The sequence below is a fragment of the Alligator mississippiensis genome, chromosome 4 (assembly GCF_030867095.1).
Source record: "Alligator mississippiensis isolate rAllMis1 chromosome 4, rAllMis1, whole genome shotgun sequence".
NCBI classification, from domain to species: Eukaryota; Metazoa; Chordata; order Crocodylia; family Alligatoridae; genus Alligator; species Alligator mississippiensis.
In genome coordinates, this window is record NC_081827.1 from 56,817,301 (window position 1) to 56,843,741 (window position 26,441).

The 26,441-nt window shown below is 41.6% G+C and overlaps 1 protein-coding gene across 14 annotated transcripts in view; it reads left to right on the plus strand.

Annotated features, from left to right (window-relative positions):
* Window positions 1-26,441, plus strand: part of CNTN1 (contactin 1) — a 470,483-nt gene that overhangs the window by 289,709 nt on the left and 154,333 nt on the right. For all 14 annotated transcript variants that reach the window (XM_059726013.1, XM_059726000.1, XM_059726001.1 and 11 more), the window contains 4 exons: window positions 13,564-13,693; window positions 15,523-15,695; window positions 24,083-24,178; window positions 26,012-26,218. In XM_059726013.1, the coding sequence (XP_059581996.1) occupies window positions 13,564-13,693; window positions 15,523-15,695; window positions 24,083-24,178; window positions 26,012-26,218 (606 nt within the window). The remainder of the gene's footprint in view (window positions 1-13,563; window positions 13,694-15,522; window positions 15,696-24,082; window positions 24,179-26,011; window positions 26,219-26,441) is intronic.

Sequence of the window (26,441 nt, forward strand, 5' to 3'; positions counted from 1 at the left end):
GTCTGTAGCAGAGCAAGGAAGAGCACTAATAGGCTTAAAATGGAGTCCCAGTCAGCTCCCTGGGACTGAGGACTGTAGGGGTAGCTACACCCCCACTCCCAGATCTCCCCAGGACAGGCAGAGTGCCCAAAGAAGTAGCAGCTGTGGGCCTTTAAGTCTGTGAAACAGGTAAGACTTCCTCACCCTCCCTTCCCCTCCATGCTCAGTGGCATGTGCCTTCCCTTCCCCTCCCATTCCTCCCACCTGCTGCTGCCTCTGTTGTCCTTGGCTCCCCAGGGGTGGGGAGAGCTCCAGAGCTGGTCCCCCCTGCTCCAGCCAGGCTGCATGGGGAAATCCTTAGCTGCTGCTCCCTTAATGTGGTCTGAAATTGGGGTGTAACTGCACCACTGCACCCCCTGGTCATAGCTTTTTTAATGAACGCTAAATTATTCAGAGGGTTCCTAAAATTTGCCAGAAGGCCATAAATCTCCTGAATAGACTGTGGTTAAGTGCACATGAATTTCCCATGCCCCTCTGAACAACAGGCTTATTTGCACTTTTAGGTTTTCCCTTTCCCTGCTTCTGTTCCTCTTTTTCTTCTTTTCCCTTTTCTCACTCACATTAAACAATTGAGCTGAGTCAGGGTGGACCCATGATTGCCCAAAGGTGGGTGTGGAAGCAATAACCCATACTGCAGGGGTGGTTGCACCTCTTGCTCCCAGCCTCCTCCACCCCCACCAGTGTGGGCCGAACGCCCTGCGGGAGCCTCTGGAGACATTTTAAGCCCCTAAAGCAAGTAAAAATGCTCCCTCCCTTCCCCTTCCTCCTCAGAGGCATGCCCCACTCCCTCCTCTTTTTCCTCCCCCCTCCCCTGCCTGCAGATGTGCCTTTCTCCACTGTTCAGAGTTGGGGAAGGGCCAGAGCTAGCTGGGCTGAGCAAGGGCTGGGCTTAGCTGGAGAGGGGACAGTAGCAACAGGGTGTCTGGAGAGTAGTTACCCACCACCCTGCCTGGCCCCAGCAGAGGCACAGGGAAGGGTAACCCCCAGCTGTTGGTCCCCATGCCCAGCTGAGCCCAAGCTCCATTCAGCAGGCAGGAATGGCTCTGGTGCTTCCCCACCCCCTATACAGTGGGGACAGGCAGGCTGGGCGTGCAGGGAAGGGGTGTGACTTTGAATAGGAAGGGGAAAGGAGAGAGTATTTTCACCTACTTTAGGGACTTCAACAAGTTCCCAGAGGCTCCTGTAATGCAGTCCAGTCCAAAAAGTGGGTGTAGCCGTGCCACTGCACCACCTCTGGATCCACCCCTGACCTGAGTATATTTGTACATGATAGTGAATGGCCTTTTTAAACAGACCTAGAGAGCTTCACAAACTTTACAGCCCTACCAAACTGGGTACATAATTTCATACTCAACAGTATTCAGATTAAATTTGTGCGCCATGATTTATTATTTGTAAACCCAAATACCATACCTGCACTGACTGAAATTAATCCATTGTGGCATTATTTTAAACCAATGGCATATTTGGAAGAGTAAGTAATAAATCATCTGATCTGTTGAAAATGTTGTGAAATGAAGGTATTAAACAACTGTGAAATAGATTCTGTATCAGTTGTGTGGTTAAAAAAATAGTACTGTAATGAGACAGTCTGGAGGATTTTTATTTCTCTGGGAGTGAGAGAAGGTACACACTGCTGCAATCCCCTCTTCCTGTGTAAGGCAGTGGAGCCAGGGCTCTGCCTTCACACTCTCTCTCTCTTTTCCTTTATCTCTTTATACCCTTTAGAATATATGACAACTCAAGGAATAGATGGGGAGCAGGAGCCATGCCACTCTGCACCTGTACCCTTTGCTCCATAAACTGGAAGAATAACCTCTCTGGGGTACAGCCCTTATGTTTGTTCCATCTGTCCATTGTGTAGCCCAGCAGCATTCTGACTCCTCATTGAAGCTCCTAGGCAATGCTGTAACAGATGAAAACCACCCATGATAATAAGTGGATTCTACAGCAATAGTAGAAGTGGGCCACCAGTGCCTTCTTCCTCCTGGATCTGTACCAGACTAGGAGAAACTGCTGTTAGGTTTTTCTGTTATGGACTTACTAGTGAAGTGGAAGATTACCTCACATTAGGTGTTGAGACCTGCTGCCAAAGATAAGAGAGCAGTTGTTAGCTATCTTACCCTGTGCATGTGCAACTGGAAGAAACTAAGCAGGTTTTATAGTTAAAGAAATATAAATCTATAGTCTGTTAGTGTTAGTGAAGACAGACTCTGAATTTATAACCATGCAGCAGAAAGCTGAAAATTCTCCTCTACCTCTTTCTGATGGAACTACATCTTGTCAACACATTAGTTTTGATACTTTATTCCTCCCTATGGTATTGAGACAGAGTGCTATAAATCCTTGTTAAAAATTAGACAAGCCAATGAAAGGGTTTTAGGCTTCTCAGCTTTTGGTAAAAAGCAGAGTATAAAATAACATGGGAAAAAATGGTTCTATTTTATAGAATCTATAAGTGACAATGTAAATAAGACAATATAAATAAGTATACTTCAGATTTTAATATAAATTTTAAGCAATTGCGGCTCTATTTTTAAATTTCCATCTCAGAAAAACCATCCCACCAATTATCTCAAGTGTGCCTTGTTGTAAAATAAAATGATTACAATCATGTTCTATGAATTATGTTGTTGAACTACATATTTCTGGTTTCCTTCCACATGCATGCAAACATGTATGCACCTACACATAAGGTCACATGTGGGTTGGTGTAATTGTAAGCCATAGCTGTTCTTCTTAACACTGTTCTAAATATGTGAATAAAATTGATTTTCAAAAATAAATTAGATACATGTTAGGACTGATGTAGCTAATGATAAAATAAATTGACTTAGAGGAAAGTGATTTGGATGGAGACTAGATCTTTGCTGTCTCTTGAGACAAATTACTTTCACATCACTCTATCGAAATTGATGTTTGGCCACATCCAGACAAACGTGGATGTTTGGTTTCCCAGGGAAAACTAGCATTAGCACACCTTATGCTGCTGCTAGTTGTCCCCAGGGAATGCCCGTACCACGTGCCGTCTGGCACGTGACAGGTTACCCCAGGTGGAGTAGGAGAGGTGGGTGACCAGGGAAGCTGCAGCCACAGTGCTCCTGCAGCTTGAAGCCTGGCTGGAAGCTGGAGTGTGGCTCTGCCCAGCCAGGCTCTGGTTTTGGGCGATGCATGCTGCCTCTGCATGCGTCGCCCCACTTTTTTTCTGCGTTTTTTTTTGACCTCTGGATCTCCGGGGCCTGGCACCTCATTTTTTAAATGAGGTGCCATTCAACTCAAAAGTTATGCAGGGGTACCTGGAGTCTATGACTGTTGAGAACCACTGGCTTAAAGGACCAATATTAACTTTGAACAAACAGGGAACTTATAGGGCCTGGAGGAAACCATTATGGCTAAAAGGCAAATTTCAAGAGGCTGATGGAGCCAATAGAAATCCTTCAAAATTCAGCCATCTAATCCTAGTAAAGTCAGTTAAAAGGAACATCAATTACAGGAGACAAGTAAGCCAGAGGAAAGGGCCAACGGGAATTTCAAAATGTCCCAGGGGAACGAAGATGAGGACATGAGGGACCCTCCCTTTGGCGGGACTCAGTGGGGACAACCTGACCCTGCAGTGTAAGCCCTGAACAGAGGGCAAACTTACCTGTTACAGGGGCACAAGGAACAGATGAGCCACACTGGGACAGAACGCCCGTGCTGTTCACCAGCCGGCTTTATTTCCAGATGGAAGCGGTGTCGGCAGATGATGTCATCGCCAAACGCTGCCCAGCTGAAGTAAAAGCCGGTGGCACAGGAGAAACAGGGGAGGCACAGCCAGAGGCAAGTGGCAATGTTGCCTCCCAGGCCAGGGTCAGACTGTACCGACTAGCACCCAAGAGCCCAAGGATGGGTTCCTTGGAGGGGTTTGCAACCCATTGAAAAGACAAGGATGGTGCTGAGGGACTTTAGGAGCCACAGATGCTGGGCTAGTGAGTGGGGAAGGGCCAAGGCCCTGCTCCCCTTTGTTTTTTGTTATTAATCTTTTTTTTTTTTGTTGGTAGCCCAGAGGGACCCTCAAGGAAGGCCAGCACTCAGATTAAGGACTGTCAAAGCATGTACTACAAGCTGCAGCACCATTAAGGAAGGCACTAAAGAATATTGGGGATGGCCTAGCACCCCAAAGAGGCCCATAGTTGGGTAAGGGCACCAAGGGCCCTGTAGGCAAGGAAAAGTATGGGAATCAACACCAGAAGGCTAACCAGCAGGTCACCAAGCAACCGTCCTGAAGGCTGGCGCATGGCTGGTATGTAGGGGAGGTAGAGGCCCAAAGATGCCTGTTAGGGAGTGTGACTGACCCACGGGGAGCCACAGGAGGGAGCCCCACCACTGAAAGAAAGATCAAAGTCATGGCAGAAGAGTTTCAGTGTTTCCCTCGGGGAGAACATGATTCCCCACTGAGTTAGCAGGACCAAGTGTCACACCCCATCCCAGGCACACACTCCAAGGTGGTTAGGGAGTGCCTTCTCAAGACCAGGTGGACACACAAAGAACAAATAAACAAAGGTGTAAAAAAACCCAAGATATTTGAGTCTACCAGAAGCAGGGTCCTGTAAAAGCATGAGTGAGTATGCTGGATCCATATAACAGGAACAATTATGGAAAATAATGGCAACTATTCAGGTTAGGGACAACTCTAGGAAAGGGGTTAGCAACTTTTCAGGCTGTGGGTCAGACTGGCTCAGTATGGGTTGGAGGTGGGCCAGTGCATGGCAGGCAGGTGCTAGAACCCACCCACTGCAGCCCCTCAGTGGCATGGCGAGAGTATCTGCAGCCTTTTCCCCTCAGTGGCATGGCGACAGTGTCAGCAGCCAGTGCTCATTTCCACAGCGGCAGGGGAAAGCAACTGTTGCCAAAGTCGCCTGCCACTGGGGAAAAGCACTGGCTGTAGACACTCTCCCTGTGCTGCCATGGAAAAAAGCAGTGTCAATGGCGTCTGGGTCCTAGCATCTGCCCTCTTTGTGCCTTCCTACCTGCCTTTGATCCAAACTGGGCCAAATCAGCTGCTGAAGCCTCAAGTCCATAGGCCAGATCAAATGGCTGGATCCAGCCTGCAGTCCATAGGTTTGCCATTTCCTGCTTTAGAAACTTCAGAGACCTAAACAAGCTAAATCAGAGGGCAAGATAATTACAGGTGAAATTTAGTATCAGTAAAGAAAAAGTAATAAACATAGGAGGGAAAACTTAAACTACTCATGTGCCATGCTATGTCAACCGAGGAGAAGGAACCTGGACATCTCTGGAGACAGCTTAATGAAGACCTCTGTTCAATGTGCAGACTTCTTCAGAAAAGCAAATATGCTAGGATTCATGAAGAAGGAAGACTAATACAGAGAATATAACACCTTTATTTTAAATCAATTGGTGTGGCAACATCTAGAATATTCTGCATAGTAGTGATTAGCATTCCCTCTAAGCTGTGCATGTGCACAGCAGCACACAATAAAAAATCATGCCGTGCAATAACATTTCAATGCTGTGCAGCCAGCAGCGTACCAATGGAGGGGCAGTAGGTGGCCATGGACCCTGGGTGTTGGCCTGGGGATGGGACACCCAGTGCCATAGCAAGGGGGTGCCAACGCTGAGCCACTGGCTTCACGTCCGGCTTCACATCCGGCTGCTTGCCACCTGCCCCCACCCGGCCATAGGCTGCTGCAGGAGGGGGGAGGAGCGGGCACACTGAGATACCTGCGCAGTCTCGACCAGGATTGCCCACAGGTCGCTAAACCTTAGAGGGAACATTGGTAGTGATCAGCCAATCTCATATAAGACATGGCTGAACTGAAAAAGTTCAGAAAAGGGCAATTGGATGCAGAAGAGTCCCATATGAGGGGAAATTAAAAGGACAGGCTCCTTAACTTAGAAGACAGGTAGGAAGGAACATGATAAAAGCATGTAAATAGTGAATGCTCAGCATTAAATATCTGAATAGTCTGTTCTCCTGCATAACAAGGGGTCATTTAATGAGACTAGAAAGATACGCAATCAAACCTTTCAAGAGGGAATAGGTATTCATACTGGGCATATCTACACGTGCCATTAAGGTGATGTGATAAGCTCTGGCACACTTTGTGCCAGAGTCAGCTGCTCCTGGGTGCAGTGTCTTCACATGCGCCCAGGACCACAGCATGTTGAGCCTGGGCAGAGCAGCCCCAGGCTGGCATGGGACCTGGGGGGAGGTTGTGACAGGTGGCAGAGGGGCTGGCTGGGGCACAAGAGTGACCCAGTGTGCAAAGCCCTGTGGTTCGGCAGCAAGCAGGGGTCTGGCCCCTTGCTGCCTGGGCTGACTGGGCACATTGTACACTCGGCTCAAGGTTTACATGATTGTTTCACTACAGATAAGTACTTCACCGTAAGATACTGCTCTCCCCACCAGTATTATTTTACAGCAGATTGAATTAATCTACTGTGCCCTAATATGTTTGTGTAGACCGTGATGCTTTACTAAGGAACTAATTAGGCAACACTGTAGTAAAGCATACATGTAAAGCCCACTGTGTATAATTAAACGTGGACCTTGCTGCTACAAGAAGTTGTTCAGGCCAAGAATTGAGCAAGATTCCCAAAAGTTAGATACCATCAATATCCAGAGTTACCATACACAGTAATGATGAGAAATGTGTGGAAGGGCTAATTAAACCTCAAGGAGCCTGGCTATAAGGCAGTTTTAATCTAACAGAGGTCTGGGTGGAACCTAATCTTGAGAAATGAAATGGTTATCCCACATTTCCCTTCTGCAAGAGTCTTCTACTTTCCTCTGAAACTTAGTGCTGACTCCAGGCAGAGAAGCAGACTGAACAATACGGACCTGTGGTTTGATGCTGCAGTATGGAAATATCTGTGTTGCCCTTGTTTTTCCTCTCTGCTGTTCCTTGGCTTGCTTATGGGAAGAAACATGACAGTGATTAATTCAAAACACCCCTGCATAAGGACCAAGTTCTGCTTGTTGCCTTCACTGGTGTGTGGTGCAGACAAGGAGTTAAGAACCTTCCATCTCACTTATACCCCAGGGTCTCAGAAATCACCCTTTTCCTACTTTACAGAGGTACATGATGCCTCACGGTGGTCAGGGAGAAAGCAGTGCTGCGGACTTGCTCTTTGAATCAGTTGTAGGTGTAAGTTGCACCTCATAAATGCTGTAGTGCAGTCTCTGGGGTGCTCAGCCCCCCTCTAAGTTGAATGTACAGGCATGATCTCAGCTGTTGGAAGTAAGTTGTACATAGGCAAAAGGCAAGTTTTCAAAGATGAATTCTGTTATTATAACAACACACTTCAGGAGAAATTACGAAGTTTGACACAGTTGGTATCCTGCTGAGAACAGCATGAAACTATTATTCTGTAATGCAGTATTTCATCTACTGCCTTTTGAAATTCAGTTTGCATTGGTTCATATTGGGAAGAATATACAATATGAAATGAATTATAACAATAAATGCTAATGCAATCAATGTCTGCATGTTTTTCTGTTTGAAATGGACAGAGCAGATTTGACAAATATCAGTACAGGACATTTTTCTCTTTGGATAAGGACAGATTGTTGGTGTTTAACATCTATATGTGATGATAATTAATTAGGAGTAATTTGTTCAAATCAGCAGCCCTTTATCTCTTTATAGCTCTGATTCACATGCAGCCTAGATTTCTATAAGTCAAAATTTGTTGCCATATGATGCCAATTTTTTGGTTTACTGGACATGAAATTAGCTAGTCTCTGATTAATTCTTCACTGATAGATGTCCAGATTGTTGAAATCCTTGGAGTTTCTCTAAATCTACACTTGAGTAAATTTAAAATACTGTTGGAACCAGCCTAGTAACAGTAACTAGTAGCAGTAACAATGATTTGTTAATGTTCTTTTGAATGACTGTAAGTTTAACTGAATTGTTATTTGGTAAACAATGTAACTTAAAACCTCATTAATATACAATAATTTCACTAGACTCTCCTGTTCAGCAGCCTTCACAGTCAACCACACATACTGCATTCATTCTGTTTCTTTAACTAGAAGAAACAAAGAATCCACCCAGCATCTGCAATCTTTGTTTCAGGGGTCTTTTTGTATCAGTTGCATATAACAGGCAAATATTGCCCTAATAATAATAATGCCAGTAGTACCCTACTGAATTAATTGCCGATTCAAAGGAGATGCATCAAGTCAGACTCCATGACTATTTATGAGTAAGCCAGAGTCATGCCCAGCATAATAAATGAAAGTTAATGAAATTACAGCAGGGATCAATTTGGGTCCAAACCTCTAAATACAGAAATGGTCATGAGTATTAACGAGAGTAGGAACTATGTAATTAAATAGTGAATTAAAGAGATTTTCTCTTACCCCTTCCCAGCATAACAAGCAATGGCAAGAACACTGGGAATAAAAATAAAAATTGTAAAAAACACGTAAATGTCTTTTAATAAATATTTTTACTTGAAATTATTGCTTACTATAGTGGTAGTTCTCCTGAGAAGGCTAAACAGTACCTGCTCAGCTTTACTGCTAATAAAAGCATAAGAGAAAACTTTGAACTACAAATCCATTATCTGGTGATCAGCCTTTAAAAGTAATTTAAAGTGATACATGCTCACCACACAATAGTGCATAGCATACAAGAATCTTTCAGTGTAACTGCCTGTCTCTGGGGTAGAGACTTTCCTCTGGCAAAAGTCTGGTTGGTATCATAGGATGAGGTAGACTATGCATCAGGGAGTTGGTTCCAGCTTTCTGATTCTGAGGGCCAGCCTCACTGCTTTTGTGAGACACCTTTAAATTTACACTACTGATGTAAAGTCTTCAATGTATTCTGTGCCTGTGGAGAATTGATATGGGAATGTAGACCAGCAACCCCCTGGCAAATGTCCCAAATATTCAAAAATGGGGCCTGCAGAAGCTCAAAGCCCAGTTGCAGCAAAGCACTGCTTTAATTCACCAGTAGGAGGGGTCTCTGAACTAGGGGAATTCTCTGTAAATGATTTGTGGTTTGATTCTACCATTTGAGTGTCATCTGCTTTTCCTGGGTAATTCAAAGGGGGTGCTAGTGTACTTGAGAATCGGTTTCTCTATATCTAAATAGAGGACCATTCCCTGTTAATGCATAACATTTGCCATTTACGTTAATAAAGAATGTGGCCCATGGTCTAGTACAGATTATAGGACGTGAAATTTCAGAATGCACAATAACAATATCAATATTTAGAATTTATCTTCTGTTGTACTTGAAATCCTCAGCAAGGTCAATAGTTGCTTGAACTAATTATTTTTGTAAGACATGTTCAACTTCTCTGTATGAATAGTATGTGAAATAAATATTCAGAGTTAGTAGGTACTGATTAAGCCTTTTGATTACTACTGCTTTTTCATACTTCTGACAAAATATCATGACATGACTTGAAAATTACTGCCTCGGGTGGCTTCTGATTGTTATTTACAGACATCTTTGTAGTCTTTCAAAGTCTTTTCTCTTTTTCTAAATGTGTTTGATGCCATGTTTTATAATCTCTCTCAGATTTCATGTTGTGAAAGTGTGTATATAATGGATATGTGCTAATATATAATGGATATGTGCTAAATAGATCTTCATGTAGCACTAATAAAAATGTCAGATCAGATTTTCAATTGCACCTAGATCATTTGGGCACACAACTCCCATTGATATTTGCACTCCTGAGAATCCAGCTCTCATTAGAAATCAGTTCAGATGCCTCAGATAGTAGGAATAAGAGGTAAAATTTACTATAAATTGAAATAACTTTCTTCACTTACAGAAAACTCAGAAATACTATATTTGTTTTCCCCTCCTTATAATGTTCCAGTATGAATGGTGTTGATGGTGTCACAACTCACCAAGCACATTTTTTAGCATTTCTCATTTTATTACTTATGAGGAATTTTAGAAATCTCTACACTACGTATTTACCTTACCTCTACTCCAGTGGACTTCCTCAGTGGATGGTAAAACCCACATAACGCTCTGCCACAGCCTCATATAAAGAGAGTCTGCGGGTTCTACATCTTCAGAGGAGTTGAGAGATAAAAGTGATTTGTAGATTTCTTAGGTAAATTACCAGTATGTGATACATAGCTGTTATTTTTTGCTACTTAAGATATTTAGTACAAAATATATAAATGAATGTACCTTTTCATAATATTCTTATTGCACTTTCTGAAAGAAAATATCCTTCATTACTAAATACATTTATTTTACATTAAAGATTATCATGAGAGCAAAGCATGAAATTGGAATCTAGTTAATATCAATGCTCATTTTGGTATGACATTTATTCTAGGCTTATTGTGTAAGTGGTTGAATAGACCACTGAGGCAAAGTTTTGGTCATATTTAAAATTCTCTTTTTTGCCCCTTTATAAAATGGATTCTTAAAGTAAATATTTCTTTTATTTAAAAAATAACTCATTTAGAGTTTATTAAATAGAATGTTACTTAAGTGATTTTGCTTAATTAGCTTTATCTTGGCCTTGAGTCAAAATCATAAAAACACAGACGTGTAATTACCCTCCCTTATTTCTCATCCCTTCCTCCCATGTATTAGGTCTTTAACACTCTAGTTCTAGAGTCCAGCACTCCTTTAATCTCTATTATCTTTATATTGGCAAAAATGGGAACATAATTTATCACCAGTACAGCTGCCTTACGAGTAGCAATATTGAGAGCTGTAGTGTAGACAGGGCTTAACCTTTTTTTTTCTCAGCTGACAAGAGCTATGGGCAGGATTTCATGATGAAATAATAAAATGCTTGAGACTCAAATTCATTTCCACTACCTGCTATGGAGCAACATCAGTGTAATATTAAGCTCAGTCCTCCGGTCCCTACCATGGCCTCATCATATTTCCATGTTCTTTATGCCGCTTACATACTGATCCATACTTAATGCATGATGGAGAATGAAAGGTCCACTTCATTTGCTGTTCTTGATCTGGAGCCCATTGTTTTGACCCTGCTGACCTTGACATTGGCAGCAGAATTGTCATTACATAGTAAGGTTGACACTGACAGGCTCACAAAGCTGTTACTCACTATGGTATAATCATCACCATGGTAGAATCATGAGTGCTGTTGGCATTAGAAGAAAATGTCATGAAATGCCTGAATGAGTTGTAACATCATAATCCCAAGGTAAGAACAGTAGGTCAGCCATTGTGTGCTGCATGTTTGAGTTTTTGTTGCTGAAGGTTATTTTTTCATATTCATATTACAGAAGTGTGCAGAAACCTTGCTCTCCTTTGCAGCCTAATTATTCTAGGCTCTGTACAAATACGTGCCATACCAAAAAGAGCTTATAGTCTATGATGTTATAGTGACTGATTTAAAAATATGTGAATTATGAAGAGTATTTATACAATTACAAAGAAATGAAACAGTTCTTAAGCTACTCTGCTCATTCTTCCAGTTATCATTATCTGCTTCTGTGACAGGTTTATCCTGCCATTACTTAGGTGTTTTTAGAAATTAATTCACCTGGCAATGCCACAGCATACAGCTGCTTCAGACTCAAATCTACTCCCCATGGAAACAATGAAAATCTCCAAACTGAGCAGGGTCAGGCTGTTTATTCCATTTTCTCAGCCTGCTTTCCTGATAGTGCTGTAATAAAAATAATTGTGTACAAGGAACAAAAATACTTCCTGTGCAATTGTTGAAATGTATTATTGTTTTATGAAATACAGTTTTAATCAGCAAATGATGAGAGAAATACAAAAATAGATTGCATGAATTTATCTATGAATTTAATGTTCTGTTTTCTCATTTAGATTTCATAAAGCCTGCCTAGCATTCATCTCAAATGTGTGTATTGTAATCAAAGGCCACAATTTTTAAGGAATTACTGCAAAAATCCCACTTTGATTCAAGTACATTTATCTCTGGCAAGGACAACGTACAGGTTGTTAATAGGAATATATACATTTTTAACACCACACTAGGAATTTCTGGGTGATGTCCAACACCTCCCATTCTAAACTCCTTGCATTTTGGGAAGACTATAGCTAAAATAGTTCAAACATTTATGAGAAAAAGATTAGGGAAAGTACCATATTTACTTGATTCTAAGATGAGGTCCCCCCACATTTAACATGGGAAAAAAGCCCCTCATCTTAGAATTGTATATGAGGGAGGTAAGGGGGCAGGCAACTTCCGTGGCTCAGGCACCAACCCCTCCCAGGGTTGGGGCATAGCCATAGCTTCTACATGACTCCCCCCACCACCTCAGAGCAGAGATAGTTTCTCTTTGCTGTTAGTGCTCCCTCTGGGGGATTCCCCCCAGTGTACTTTAAAACATTGATTTTGGGTACATATAGGCATTCCATTTAGATTGACCTAACCTAACCCTCGTTAGGTAGATCTAAATGCCCACTCTTCAGGCATACAGAGGACTGAATTGGCCCAAAACTGGTGCACTCAATCTAAATTAGTTTATCTCTGTAGGTGCACTAATTTAGACTGAGATTGAGTTCAATCAATCTATGAAGGGGTTAACCTGTACTTGTGAGTGTCTGTACCCCTTCACAGCACAGCCCTGGGGCTGGGAAAGCCCAGCCACAACCCAACAAATTCCCCCACAGACCTGCTAGCCCCCCGTCTACCCAACTTCACCCACTCCTCCCCCACCCCAAGTTACTTACGCTGGTTTCCCTGTATGGCTCGTGGAAGCAGCAAATGGCAGCACATTAAAGTAAGCCACCTAGACCTAAGTCAGGTGCAGAGAATACTTGTTTGCGCCCTTTATTGCAGAGAGAATGTTACTTTTGGCATTTCCTAACCTTTTAGTGCTTGACTGCAATTTTAAGGGTTTGGGTTTTTTTAAACCATAATTTTGCAGGGATTTAACTGAATAAATAATGTTAAGTTTACCTTTGGCTACAGCATCTTACATCAAATTCACAACATTTTTTTCTTTTTCATAGAGCCTATATGGAATGAGAAGTTTAATAAGGGTCATCATAATCCCCTTTAATATTCTTTATTTATGTGCTACATTAAAGATTTATTCTGAATTTATAAAACATTTGGTGGTCAGTAGATCATAAGATAGAGAACTAGTCAATCTTAGCTCAGGGCTTTGTATTTGGCCCCATTTGATGCAAGTCTGTAGGCGTGTGCAACATGAATTAGTCTCATGTGCATTCATAATAGATAGATAGATGTCCAAATCACATATACCTCCACTAGTCTGGGCATTAATTGTCAGTATGGCTGGTAGTATCAGCAGTGAGGTCAAGATGTGAATGGGAATGATGTTTAAATTGCCTTCTTTCCTCAAGAGAGACTCGTGGAATGAAGCAAAGGAGAGTGGTGATAGAAAGTCAGTAGTTTTGTGTTTATTTTGTTGAAGCAGAGTAGAGCCTCATTTTGCAAAGTTAATGGTACAATATCATCCACAAGCACGTTGCTTTAAAAAGGATGTGAATTGGGTACATTGGCAGTAGATTTACCTTAACACATTAAGTAATCAAATTATTAACTTTATTTCAGAGGAAGGAAATAAAGGCTATGGACCTGTTTTTGAAGAGCAGCCTATTGATACCATCTACCCGGAGGAATCATCAGATGGACAAGTGTCAATGAACTGCCGAGCCAGAGCAATCCCCACTCCTACTTACAAGTAAACTTTTAACTGTTGTTTGAGTTGCAGAGCTGAGCATACATTTCAGTCACTGCACATCTCCAGTATAATTCACCTGGCAGGCAGGTAGTTATGAATACCTGGCAATTGGGTCAGTGGTTTAGGATTGTGACGAGCAAGGTTGATTCACAAGGTATGCCGATTCACAGCACAGTTTTTTTTCTCCCAGATTACTGTAGATCACACAGAGTCAGAGACTTGACCTTGGGCCTCCCACATCCCATACCTGTGTGCTAACCCTGAAATTGTAGGGAGAGACACATATGCACTCCAGAAGTGGCACTCTGAAGCTGAAAATGGATTGCCTGAGAAGAGAAGACATTTAAATCATTAAGATCACATGTTAATTCTATGCTCAGTTTTGATGACTCCATTGAGATGTTAGATCTTTTTGGAGAGAGGTGTGTGTGTAGGTGTATATATATAGGTATATAGGGTAACCTTATTTTACAAATTAGCATAAATTATATCATGCTCCCACAGAAAGAAAATCAAGCTGGATCAGGGAAGCAGGACTCTGTGCTGACATGCTGACCTCAAACTTATAAATTTAGAACAAAATCCTGTTTTTTGTTTCTGATTCCCCACTGATGCCCATTTGTTTGATATTGTATAGATAAATAGATAGATAGATATTATTATAATTTATTACTAATGTATACATGTGGGTTTTCTAATAGCAATGAAGTCACACCTTTTAAGATTCTAGGAACATTAAAGAGTTTGTAGAATCCTAGAAAAGTCTCCTCTTTTGAATTATTAAGGCTTATTCAGATTGTTATGTAATTCTGTTAAAACCTTTTTCTGTATTCTCTCTTTGTCTGTATCAAATTGAAATACATAATTAATTTCAGCTTCCAAGAAAATATTGCATTTAGCATAAATATTTCAATAAGTCATTTTGACACAAATGCAAAAATGTCAAGTTTGCAGTCTGAGTTTCAAAAAAATGTTTTATATTTTCAGTTCTTGGTATGAAATGGTGTGCAGACATTTAACTTTATGCCTATTATATTAATTTTAAATTATAGTTCTATGGTTATTCACTACACATATGCATTACATTCAAACAAGGTTATGGGCTCCCCCTGGTGGATACAATAATACCGCTTAATGTTCATACAATTGTGTAAATCCAGTGAAGTTGCATGGAGTTATATTGTGAATTTGGCCGACTATGTTCCTATTCTGTTGGGATAGTATTTTATTAAATACAGCATTCATGCCACCTCAGTTTCTGAAATACAAAATCTGACCTAGCCATCTATCCATCCATCTATCCAGTCTCATATAGTGTCCCCTGCCATCTTTCCAGCAGTTAGAGAAGGAGTCCTCAACAAGATTATTACATAAGGAAAGACAATAATATAGCTGGCCTGTCACTGTTTTCAGTGGGATTTGTACAGCAAATATTATTACAACTTAGGCCTAGACTGCCTTCCTCAGTCTCTACATACCCAGAGCAGGTGGGAGAATCTTATTGAAAGCCTTTTCTGGAAATGAATAAAATAACAACTCTCTTTGACCATTACAAATGCGAGTAAATCAGTGATGATGGATACTAGAGAGGGTAATGAACAGGGGATAGATCACTCCAGATATACCTGATTCAGCGCTCTCATAATATTCATCTCTGACTTAAAGACGGGATACTGGGCTAAAAGGACCATTGGTCTGACCTAGTATGAGACTTTGTATGTTCTAAAGTATGTCATAGTTGTTTGCAATTCATAGCTACTTGTGAGTAATCTGTATGGAATATCATATTTCAAATAGTAAACTTTTAAACTTTCTTCTTTTTTTAACAGGTGGAAAATAAACAACTGGGATATTGACTTAACAAAGGATCGCTACAGCATGGTGGGAGGCAGACTTGTTATCAATAACCCAGAAAAATCAAAGGATGCTGGAAAATATGTTTGTATAGCAGCAAATAACTTTGGAATGGTCAGAAGCAGTGAAGCTACGCTAAGTTTTGGATGTAAGCTGTTGTTAACTTCAGAACGTATAAACCCATTCTGGTTAGAATTAAATTATCACAGTTTCAGTACTATTTCTGTAACATCTTCTATTCACTGCTATATAAGAATTAAATGCCTTAATTTACAGACATCAGCAAAAAAAAAAAAGAAGCTTGTACTCATTCTTCTTCTTTTGATATTGGAACCATCTCAGTCACTTTAAGTGGGTATACTTAGCCAGAGAGAATGAATCCCCACAACCTTTGGAGAATAGCATCCTAAATTATTAAGTGGCTATGGAATCCATAGGGAAGTTTTCAGAGATCATGACAGGCCCACATGATGGTCAGTTGCTATTATATCAAAATAGGCTTAGAGTTCTTCAAGATGGAAAGTGTGTTGGTATGAATTAAAGAGATCTCTGCAGGCACTAGCTTAGATTAAAGGGCCTACTTGGTGCCCTGAGGTAGATAATACAAATATCCAGATAAAGTTAAGAGCTAGACTTTAATCATCTGGAGAAGAGTGGTAGTTTAAAAAAATCTCCTTCTACTGTGGTATTTTCCTGGAAAAGTGTTTCATTTTTAAATAATATCCTTGTACAGAAATCATCTAGAAACAAAGGCTCTGTATCTAGTCTCCACATTGGAGTTTAAGGGCTACTTCAGCATTCTGCTGGCCTCACAATATCCATTTGCATAGGTGGAATTTTATCTCTACCATATAAGATAAAAAGTTGAAAGTCAATTTTTCTTTGCCATGTTTTTATTAGTATACGTTATGCTGCAGACCAGACCTTTAAAAGGAAAGTCAGAGGTTGTAACTGACTCATAGATTTTCATGTTAATGTGGATGCAAATATTACTTTTAATATTTGTATCCATACTTTTAATAAAAATGTTCGACAGTATATTTTCTATCCTGAGCAGAAAAGTAAATTATTTTATCCCTGTAATGCAGATATCATCAAGGATTCAACTAATAGACATCTCTGCTACCATAAATGATAGTGGTATGAATGCCATTAATTCTTACTGTTGAAACTTACAGCTGCAGTCCTTGAGAACCTATGTAAAGATGCAGTTCATTCAGGTGATCGGTTCTATTGAAAACTAAATAGATAAAGAAAAAATGTCACATTCTAGTCGGGCAACACTTGGGTCTGTTTCTTTCTTACTTTCCAGTTAGTGGCTGTATCCTAGGTCAGATAAATTATGAGGCCAGGATTGGGGCAGCAAAAAAAACCAAACAAAATCATAGGACACAATAATTTATCAGCCAAGCCAGCTACCTCTCTTAACCTGTGGTATGGTTAGCATCAAGTAAAAACCCTTATTTGTTATACATAACTTTGCAGTTAAATATTCAAATGTTAATCATAGGGATAGAAGGAAAAAGAGAAACCAAAAGATGATAAAAGGCTGTTTAAAACAAAATTAAAACTATTTCTCTCATTTTTTTGTTCTGCTGTTTGCCTTCCCATCACAAAATGTGTGTTACACATGCTTATATTTGTTTGAAAACTATGTTGGGTACAGATTTGGGTGAAAAGTATGAAAAAATAATTGTGGGAAATTTCTGATTTTTTAATGGAAACTTTCTATCAGGTTCACTGCTCTATAAGCTGCTTTAAAATGGCAAAAAAGAATATATCGGAGGAATACTATGTATATGCTATTTCAACTCTATGTGGGAGAGAACAGCTGGTCTTCTGAAGTAAACTACTGTAAGAATTGATGAAATGTGACACAAGAGGCACCTTTGGCTTGTAAGGAAAGCCTTGAAGGCTTGCTAAAAACACTGACATCACTAGAACTAGACTGGGTGGTGAGGAGGGAAATGCTCAAACTGGGTGCTTGTACATTTGATGGGGGCTTAGTCCCCTAATTTGAAATGGTGGGTTTTTAATTGCGATGATTAAAAACCTGCCGTTTCAATTTAGGGGCTTCCGTCACTGTTACGATGAGGGGCCGGATCTGGCATGTGCGGCCTCTGAGCTGGAGCAGCCCCCAGCTTGCTAGCTCCCCACCCAGGCAGCCCCAGGGGGTGCCACCATCACAGAGGGGAGGACCAGAGCCTTCTGCAGCTCAGGGGCTGCACAGCCCAGCAGCAGTTCATGCAAGCAGGCTCTACTGAAAAAAAATGTGGCAAGGGGCCCAAACCTTTTTTTTTTTTTTTGTGGAGCCTGCCTGCGTCAGCTGGAGCTGGGAGGCGAGTTTACTATGGGTCGAGCAGCCCATAACCTGCAGGGGCCCCTGGTCCTTTCCCCTGTGGTGGTGGTTCCCCCCCGGGGCCACCTAGGCGGGTTGCTAGTGGGCCAGATGCTGCCGCAGCTTGGGCTGGGGGAAGAGTTGGATTGGGTTGGGTGCTGCCTCCAAGCTGGAGAAACACTCACCTGCTAGCCTGTGTCATTATAAATAGCTACATTGCAACCTATACTACATGCAAATGTGGTTTAATTTGCAATGGAACAAACTAATTTAAATTGTAAAAAAAAAAAAACCCCGCACATGTATAGCATGATGTAATTAAACAGCAAAAATGAGCAATTTTCATCACATGTACAAGCACCCTCTAAACTGCTTTTAAAATCAATCTGCTTTTAAAAACAGTTTAAAAACCTTTCTTTCTGGCTGCTATATGAATATACATTTCTTCATTTTGGGTAATGTTATCCTTCTTCCACATAAATGTGTAGGTGTTTTTCAGCTCAGGCAGAGGAGACTCAGGAGCTGAGCTCTCTCCTTTTTGCCCAAAACAACATGTAAATCATGTGATAGCTTAAGATTGCTGTAGCCAAATGGAATAGAAACATTTCCATAATAAAGCTTAAGTTGTTAATTGTATGTTTATAACCAGCACACGTACCACCCAGCTTAGAGGGAATGCTGGTTATAACCGTATGATGATTATTCAGTTATTGTACCTTGGATAATAATGGATGTCTGTCAGAGTTCAGGGATTCACGTTCTTTGTAATTATTAAATAATAAACAAGTAGTGATTATGCACACTGAACTCTGGCACAAACCATTCAATTCAGCAATAACATAATGTTTTGTATGTGTGTGTAGGTTTTCTTTTCTGGGTCTTTGAAGTCATGGTGCTCATTCATAACATTTATCTTAAACATAACACATGTTAAACATCTACACATATATATTTTTACATATTTTTATTGGAGATATTTGAAATAAATATGAAGATAATGATAATTAGATTTCTTCCTTCCTCAAGCACAATTTCAGCCACTTTTAAGTAGTCATTAGTTTGTTTTATATTTGTCATTAACAGATGCTACTAATAATTTTTACAATCTTTTCAATAGATTTAAAATAGCATCAAGTCAAAGTGAAGAGAAATGAAACATAGTATCAGAATTACAGGACATTAGAGAGTTTTGCACCAAGGAGAGGATTTGTCTGGAGGACATCACTCATGAACCCCAGACACTGCCTTAAGGTGGGGGATGCCAGAATGGAGCAGGAGGCACCTTACCCTCCTGCACTAGGTCCCCTCCAGCAGCTTTCTGGCTGTAGCTCTGGCAGGAGTGTGACAGTGGCAGCAGTGCAGGAGGGTGTATAAATGGTGAGTGAAAGATACCCTGAGAAAGGTCATTCTGGAGCAGAAGTGGAGTTTGCTGCTGCTGTGGGGGAGATGTAACCCCATTTTTTACTCAACATGGGTTTCTGGGGTGAGAAAATGAGGTGACACCTCCCGTCAGCAGTACTGAACTCCAGCTATGGTTCCTGCATGCTGCCCACTCCTGGAGCCTCCAGAGCCAGAGCTTTGCAAAAAAACATACAGGGGGAGGAGAGATGGGGGACTGTCCCAGGCACAGTTCTGGCTAGTTACACTTCTGATTTTGACAGATGGAAATGGCATAGATTTTTCTGAACCCACATCTACTGTAGATTTTCAGTGAATAAGGGCATTCTGAGTCATCTCCATTCAAAACATTAAGTCATTGCCTGTCCTTTTAAGAAGGGGCAGCTAGCCCTGTTGAATAGCTGCAGCTGATAAGGAACTGGCTCACCAGGAGCTTCAGAACCTCAGAGGGAAGAGCATCAGGGCAGCAAAATGTGAGGTAACATTTGTGAGCCAAAGACAAGAGGTAGGCTGAACTATTTGCTGCACTGAGGGGCCAGAGTACTAAGTTAGGGCTGGGCTGCAGGGGTCCCCTTCCAGTGTCTGAGACAGGGCAACAGGGCTTTATTTTCTTCTTCTTCTTGTTTTAAATGCTTCTATTTGTGTGGAGTAGCTAAGGGGCTCCTCAGGGAGTAAATTGTACCTGCAGAAGCTTTACACTTCTGGTTTTAGAAAGACACAACACTTACACTGGTGTAACATACATTAGTTTTATACTTCAATGTAAATCTCACCAGAAGCTGTAGTGGGCAGATATGCAGCTATTCCACGGATAGCTGCCTGTAGTGTGTACAAACAGCTGCCCCAAGACATGCAATAAATACTCTGGTGTTAACTTAAACTACTGTAATTTTAGCCCTGATTTTTCTTGGGGTGACACTGTACTTGATTTGAGTTACACCAACTTATGGCTCCACACCATATGTTCATTTTATTTTATTTACAGCGTAAAACCTGACTACACCCAGGTAAAATATAATATGTGGCTAGGCTCTTGTGACAGGCTCATGCCTGGTGCTACTGCCTCAACATCATGGGTGTGCCCTGTGCCCCTGGGCCATGTCACAGCTGACTCTCTTTCCTGCCATGACTTGATGTTCCAAAGATGACCTTGTACTTGCCTGGAGGTGATCCAGTAGTTCTGTGGGCCAGGTGTGACTGTAGTGGTGCATCTTCTGTGGGGTTCCTCCTCCCCACTGCATCTTCTATGGGTCTCCTCCACCCTTTTTCACTTGGGTGTTATTACTGCTCATGGAAAAAACTTACCTCTGCTGGGTGAGGAGTGGAGATAGCAGGATGCCACACTGGAAATGGAGCGTGACGAAAGTGAAACTGCGGCAGGCGGAGCCGCCACAGGAAAAAGAAAAGAGAAAAAAAAGCCGAGCCAGAAGGAGCTGGGACCAGCTTCCCCATTAGTGTGGGCATGCTTTATGTCAGTTCTGGGACTGATTGGTTGGCTGGGCCCCGGAAACCAGGATAAAAGACCCAGTGGAAGACCAGCAGAGGGGACCAAAAGTGGTCTCAGTGCAGGGACCTGGTGGCTGCCCCAGGAAGGGGTTTGTGCAAGAGGTCAGGGGCAGAGAGTGCACAAAGACTTACTGACAAAGTCTCCGTGGATATCAGATGACCACAATGTAGGCTGGAGCTGGACAGGACCAAGCAGGGCAAGGATCCATACGCAATTGGCCCGCAGCAAGTACCAAGCCTGAAGAGGGAACGACACGCGGGGGGACAGGATGACATCTGATCAGGAGGATGCATAGATGAGGCAAAGGGACAGTAAGGAACAGTCAGGCCAAAATAACGTCCCAATCCTACTGCCATAAATCTAGGGAGCCGATGCACCAAGGCGTACGGTATACCAACTCCAACTGTTCAAATGATGACATCTTTGGTTGGCATTAGGTGAGATGTAGGGGAGGCACAGCCCCAAGCAGGAAGAACAGCTGTGACGACCAAAGGGAGGCATCAGGAGGGACGGGACTAACCATCTTTCTCCCAGTTATAATTATTTTTCCATCAAAGACATGGCAGACAAGACCCCCTGGGGAACCGACCAAAGTCACCCTACTAACAGAACTGTTTCTTCCCCAAAGCAACAGCGAAGTCAGAGAGGAAACCCCATACTTGACACCCAGGTGAATGGCACAGGAGATTACACCGCTCTCATTGGGACATTGTAGATGTTTGCCATTTGGGTCACCCCACAGGGTTATGCTGATGCTTATGGATCTGGTCCCTGCTCACATTGATGCAGGAGCATAAAAGAAGGGCAACTAAACAGGGCAACTAAACTTAACTCAAAATGGCTTGGCTTGGCAGCCAGGAAGGGCACTGGTGCCTCACTGCCCTCCGCTTCTCCCCCTTGTTGGGGTGCGAGCTACTTCAGGCCTTATACACCCCTCATCTTGCTATTGGGCCCCTTGGGCCTTCTGGCAGTGTGCCCTCTCTGGGAAGACCCTTCCCATACTCACCCTGGGCCAGGTCTGGCTTCACCTCAGGTGGCCACTCTCATGCCTTGACAAGGCCTGTTCTCCCTCCTAGCTACCTGCTGGCAGGTTCCTGGTCCACAGGTCCCTGGTGGGCCCAGGCAGTTCAGGGACTGCTTTGGGGAGCTCTTCCCCAGTACCTGGGGAAGTACCAGCTCTTCCCCAGTACCTGTTCTCAGCTCCACTGGGGTAGGGTCCTCAGGCAAGGGTTTCTGGGTGCATGCTCAGCCCCTGCTGCACTGCGGGTAGGACCCAGCTCAGTTCCACCTACCGAGGGGCCTTCCTGTGGTGTCTCTCAGGTGCTCCCAGTGACCACAGTATACATGGCTTCCCTATGAGTCTCTGTTAAGAAGAATGCAGCTGGTTTACTAGCTACCACGGAGGTAGCAGCTGGCTGCCTAGCCCCTATGCGGCACATGTCCAGCACCTCCTTGGCTTCCCCCATAACACAGAGAGTGTCTGTCTCTTCCCAGGCTGCACTGGCAAGGGCAAGAATGGCCAGATCCACTTCCAGTTCCCTTGCTGCCATTTCCCTCTGCCTCTGGCGTGCTTTTGGCCCATTGCCTTGGGGCTCTGGGCCAATTGAGAACACACTTCTGGTTGGCACAGTGCTGGCTCACATGTGTGATCTAGCCATCTGCACTGCCATAGGCAGGGGAATGAGGCATGGGACTGTTACAGCTCTCTTTAGAGAATCCTTTACATGTTTCATTTTTATCAGGTATATATTACCACACAGCCTGTTTGTGGCTAAAAATGCATCAAAGGTTTCAGTCTTCATCCCAGTATTTCTCTTTTTTGGGAAATTAAATACTTTTACATTCTTCTACTGGTCTATTGTATTTGTTTTACTTTGCCTTTCAATTAAAATGGCGAATTAACTATATTTCCTACTTAATATCTTGCTGTATAGATGCATATGCCCCTTTGTCCCAATTAGCTCTTATTGTTTCTGCTTGATTACTTATGAACTTAAGTTTTGGTTAGATCTTGGAGAGACACAATTTTAGCTGTCTTAGGAAATCTGTAAAAGGGAAAGACAGCTGCAGACCAACAGAAAGAGTTTAAATAATCTGAATGAATTTAGCTTGGGTGATTTCTGTGATAAGGATTCTGCATAGTTCTGAATTTTTGGCTGTTGTCTGCAGCCTTTAGCAGACCCATTCATTGTTCCCATACACACTTTGCACTTCCTATCATGCAAATACTTAGAAAGGAATAGTTCTTGCCCCCAACTACTTACCATCTAATTTCAGACAGAAATGATAACTGACCATGATAAAAGAAGGGTAGTTGTTCACTTTAAAAAATAAACAAACCAAATGATCACATTCAATATAATGTACGTCTTTGTTGGTTTAGCATGGTTGCCATCATCAGTTTTCTCATATACTTCCTTTCCCTCTCTACATATCATTAATGTGGTGGAGCCACACAACTGCCTTATTGTTACACTCACCAGGTCCTCATCCTGGGTACGCAGGTGTGTTGCACTGCACACGTGAGGAGGTGGTCAGCAGTCTGTGGTGTATCACCCATTGCTCTAGTGATGGAACAGGATCACAAAGCTGGTTTAACAAGATATTTGAGGACTCCTACTGCCGCTGAGGCACCCACTGAGCCGTCTCAGAGCTTCTGGTATATAAGACATGGTTAGACTACTTTGCAGTCCAGCAGTTCTTGAGCAGCCTGCATTATTGCAGAGATGCCATGTTTGTACAGATAGAAAGATTTTACCCTTCCCCTCCTCAGGTGCCTGCTCTAAACACTATTTATTAGGAGCAAAAGTCTGCATTACTTTTTTTTGACTCTGAGGAATAGAACAGTTAGGCCATGTTTATATGGCTTTACTCACAACTCTGGGTCTGTTGCCAACAAAATAAGTCATGCCCACTCACTCTCGCTTTGGTGCACAAACAACTGGCAGTTAAACAGAGAAAACCGCTTGAGACCAGCCCAGGTACTCAGAGTGGACCATGCTGCCCCACCTTTCCCAAGACAGTACCCGAGCAAGGTTCTAGGATGAGCACTCAAAGCTGATGTGAGCTATCTTCTCTGCTGGCAGCTGTCCCACAGCTCTGAAGAGAGGCCATACACTCAGAGCCACTCCAGTTAATGATGCCAGATTTAAAACAAACAAACTATCCTACATTTAAAGTATCAAAGATTGTTGCATTTCTATGTTCATCTCTGAAGGGTCTATATATTTTATATCTAAAAAGTAGATAATTTGTTTACATTGAAAAACTATATTTTCTCTTTTTTTTCTAGACCTTGATCCTTTTCCCCCTGAGGAACGCTATGAAGTTAAAGTGCGGGAGGGTGTTGGAGTAGTGCTTCTTTGCGAGCCTCCTTACCATTTCCCAGGTAATTGCATCTGAAATGTCTCCATTTTTCAGTATTTTTTTTAAATTGAAAAGGAAAGGTATATGTTTACCTGATTTTTTTTAATGTATTTATTTTTTTACATTTGTCTAAAAATGGGGAAAAGGTACTGGTGGCCTCTACAACGTAGATTCAATTAAGTATGCATGAAGATAGGCACAAAACAATTACATCATTGGATATTTTAAATCCAGTGGAGAACAGGTTGATCCTTTAAGTTTTTGAGCAAAGATGTCTGGATCCTTTTACTATATTCATTACAGTTATATCATTTTGCCAAACTAATGGTCTTCTTTGCTTCCTGGATATATGGAGAATGGACATCAAATATTAAATAAAATAGTAAATTAAAAAAAAATCCCTGCTTATGTTGGGAATAGGGAGCCAGTATAGTTTTAGATGAATAGCCTATTGTAAGAAGAAACTTCCCCATACATATAGCCTAGAATCAAGAAAAGTATATCCCAAAGTATGGTCTGAAATAAATTAGATGAAAATCAGTATGGACAAGTGCCAAGTACTGGGCTTGGGATGGAACAATGCACAAATACAGACTAGGGAATGACTGACTAGGGTACAATAATGCAGGAACATAACCTGGGATTATGGTGGACATCAAACTGAATATGAGTTAAGTATTCGCAAAATAGCCAATAGCATACTGGGACATATTAACAAGGGTGTAGTGTACAGGTCATGGAAAGCGATTTTTCTCCCTTGTTTATGTGGAATATTGTCAATAAGTTTAGTGAAGGGCAATAATAACAGGTCTAGAAAACGACATATGAGGAATGTTTGGAAGAACTGGGATTATTTAATCTGGAGAAGTGAAGTCTGAAGAGGAATTTGATAAGTCTTCAAATACAAAAGGGTTGTTACGTAAGGGTGACAGCAGAGAGTTCTCTGTGGCTGCATTAGACAGGACAAGAAATAATGGTCTTAAATCAGAACATGGGAAATTTAAATGAAGGTTGAACAAACAGTTGGAAGACTGATTTAAACAGGGATGTTCCTTCCCTGACTCTGAGGTTCAATAACCTGCTGACATCCCTTCCAACTCTATTAATCTATGAATGTTTATGCAGAATCCACTGCTAGTTTTCTGGTAATTTTTTCTTTATTTTAAGCTATTCAATTATAATATAAAGATTTGAGTTGGACAATAAATCAAGTACAATTACATATGTATAATACGATTAATTAACATTTTGGGTGTAGGAACCAGGGCCCCAGACTTCTTCCCTTTTCATTCCATTGTCCAGGGGTGAGCCCTCCTCACTGAGCCACAGAGCTGTGCCCCCCTTTGCTGGCTTCTCTTTTGGTCCAATGAATATTGCATTCTTGGCTGCAAGGTGTGAGGTATACTTATTTAAAACTTTTTAACAACACTGTATCCGTAATAAGGCACGGATTAATTCCTAAATGATTATTTTGATTTCCCTGTTTTGGTTTTCCAGAATTACAGCTGACTTTGTAAAAGAACCAGCAAATGCATTTTGTTCTCCTCTAGTTTTGATCATCTAATTTGCCACTTAGAGATGTGTGCATTTACGTGTTATGTAACTCCTCAATAAAACTAATCTACATACCAAAGAGAACTAAATCAGTTAATAAACTGGTGGGTTCTCTTGGTTTCAAATTAGCTTCTATGCATTAACATTATTTATTTCATCATTAATATTGCATATTTTGCTTAAGAACAGACAATTATATGAACAGAGCTGATACCAAAAACATATGGTGGATTGATTTTGTACAAGTAGCTGATATAATGATTGTTTATTTTAGTATTAATGAGAAAATATTTTCCTCCAGATGATCTCAGTTATCGCTGGCTTCTGAATGAGTTTCCTGTATTCATTACTATGGACAAACGACGATTTGTGTCACAGACTAATGGCAATCTCTATATCGCAAATGTAGAAGCATCAGATAGAGGCAATTATTCATGTTTTGTATCCAGTCCTTCAATCACAAAGAGTGTATTCAGCAAATTCATTCCACTTATTCCCCAAGCAGACGGTAAGTATTTATTTTTAGATTTGTGTACCTAAATTATCCTATTTATATTTTAATTTTTCCAATTTATTCAACTACTTTTAGCTTTGTAAGAAGAGTTATGTGCTAAGTCAGTAAAATAGCATTTTGGAATGGTTATGTGACAGGAGACACTCTCAGGGTCAGGTCTCAAGTCAGCCCACCCACCTGTCTACATAGGGCAGTTCGCCTAGTGTTGCCTGCCACA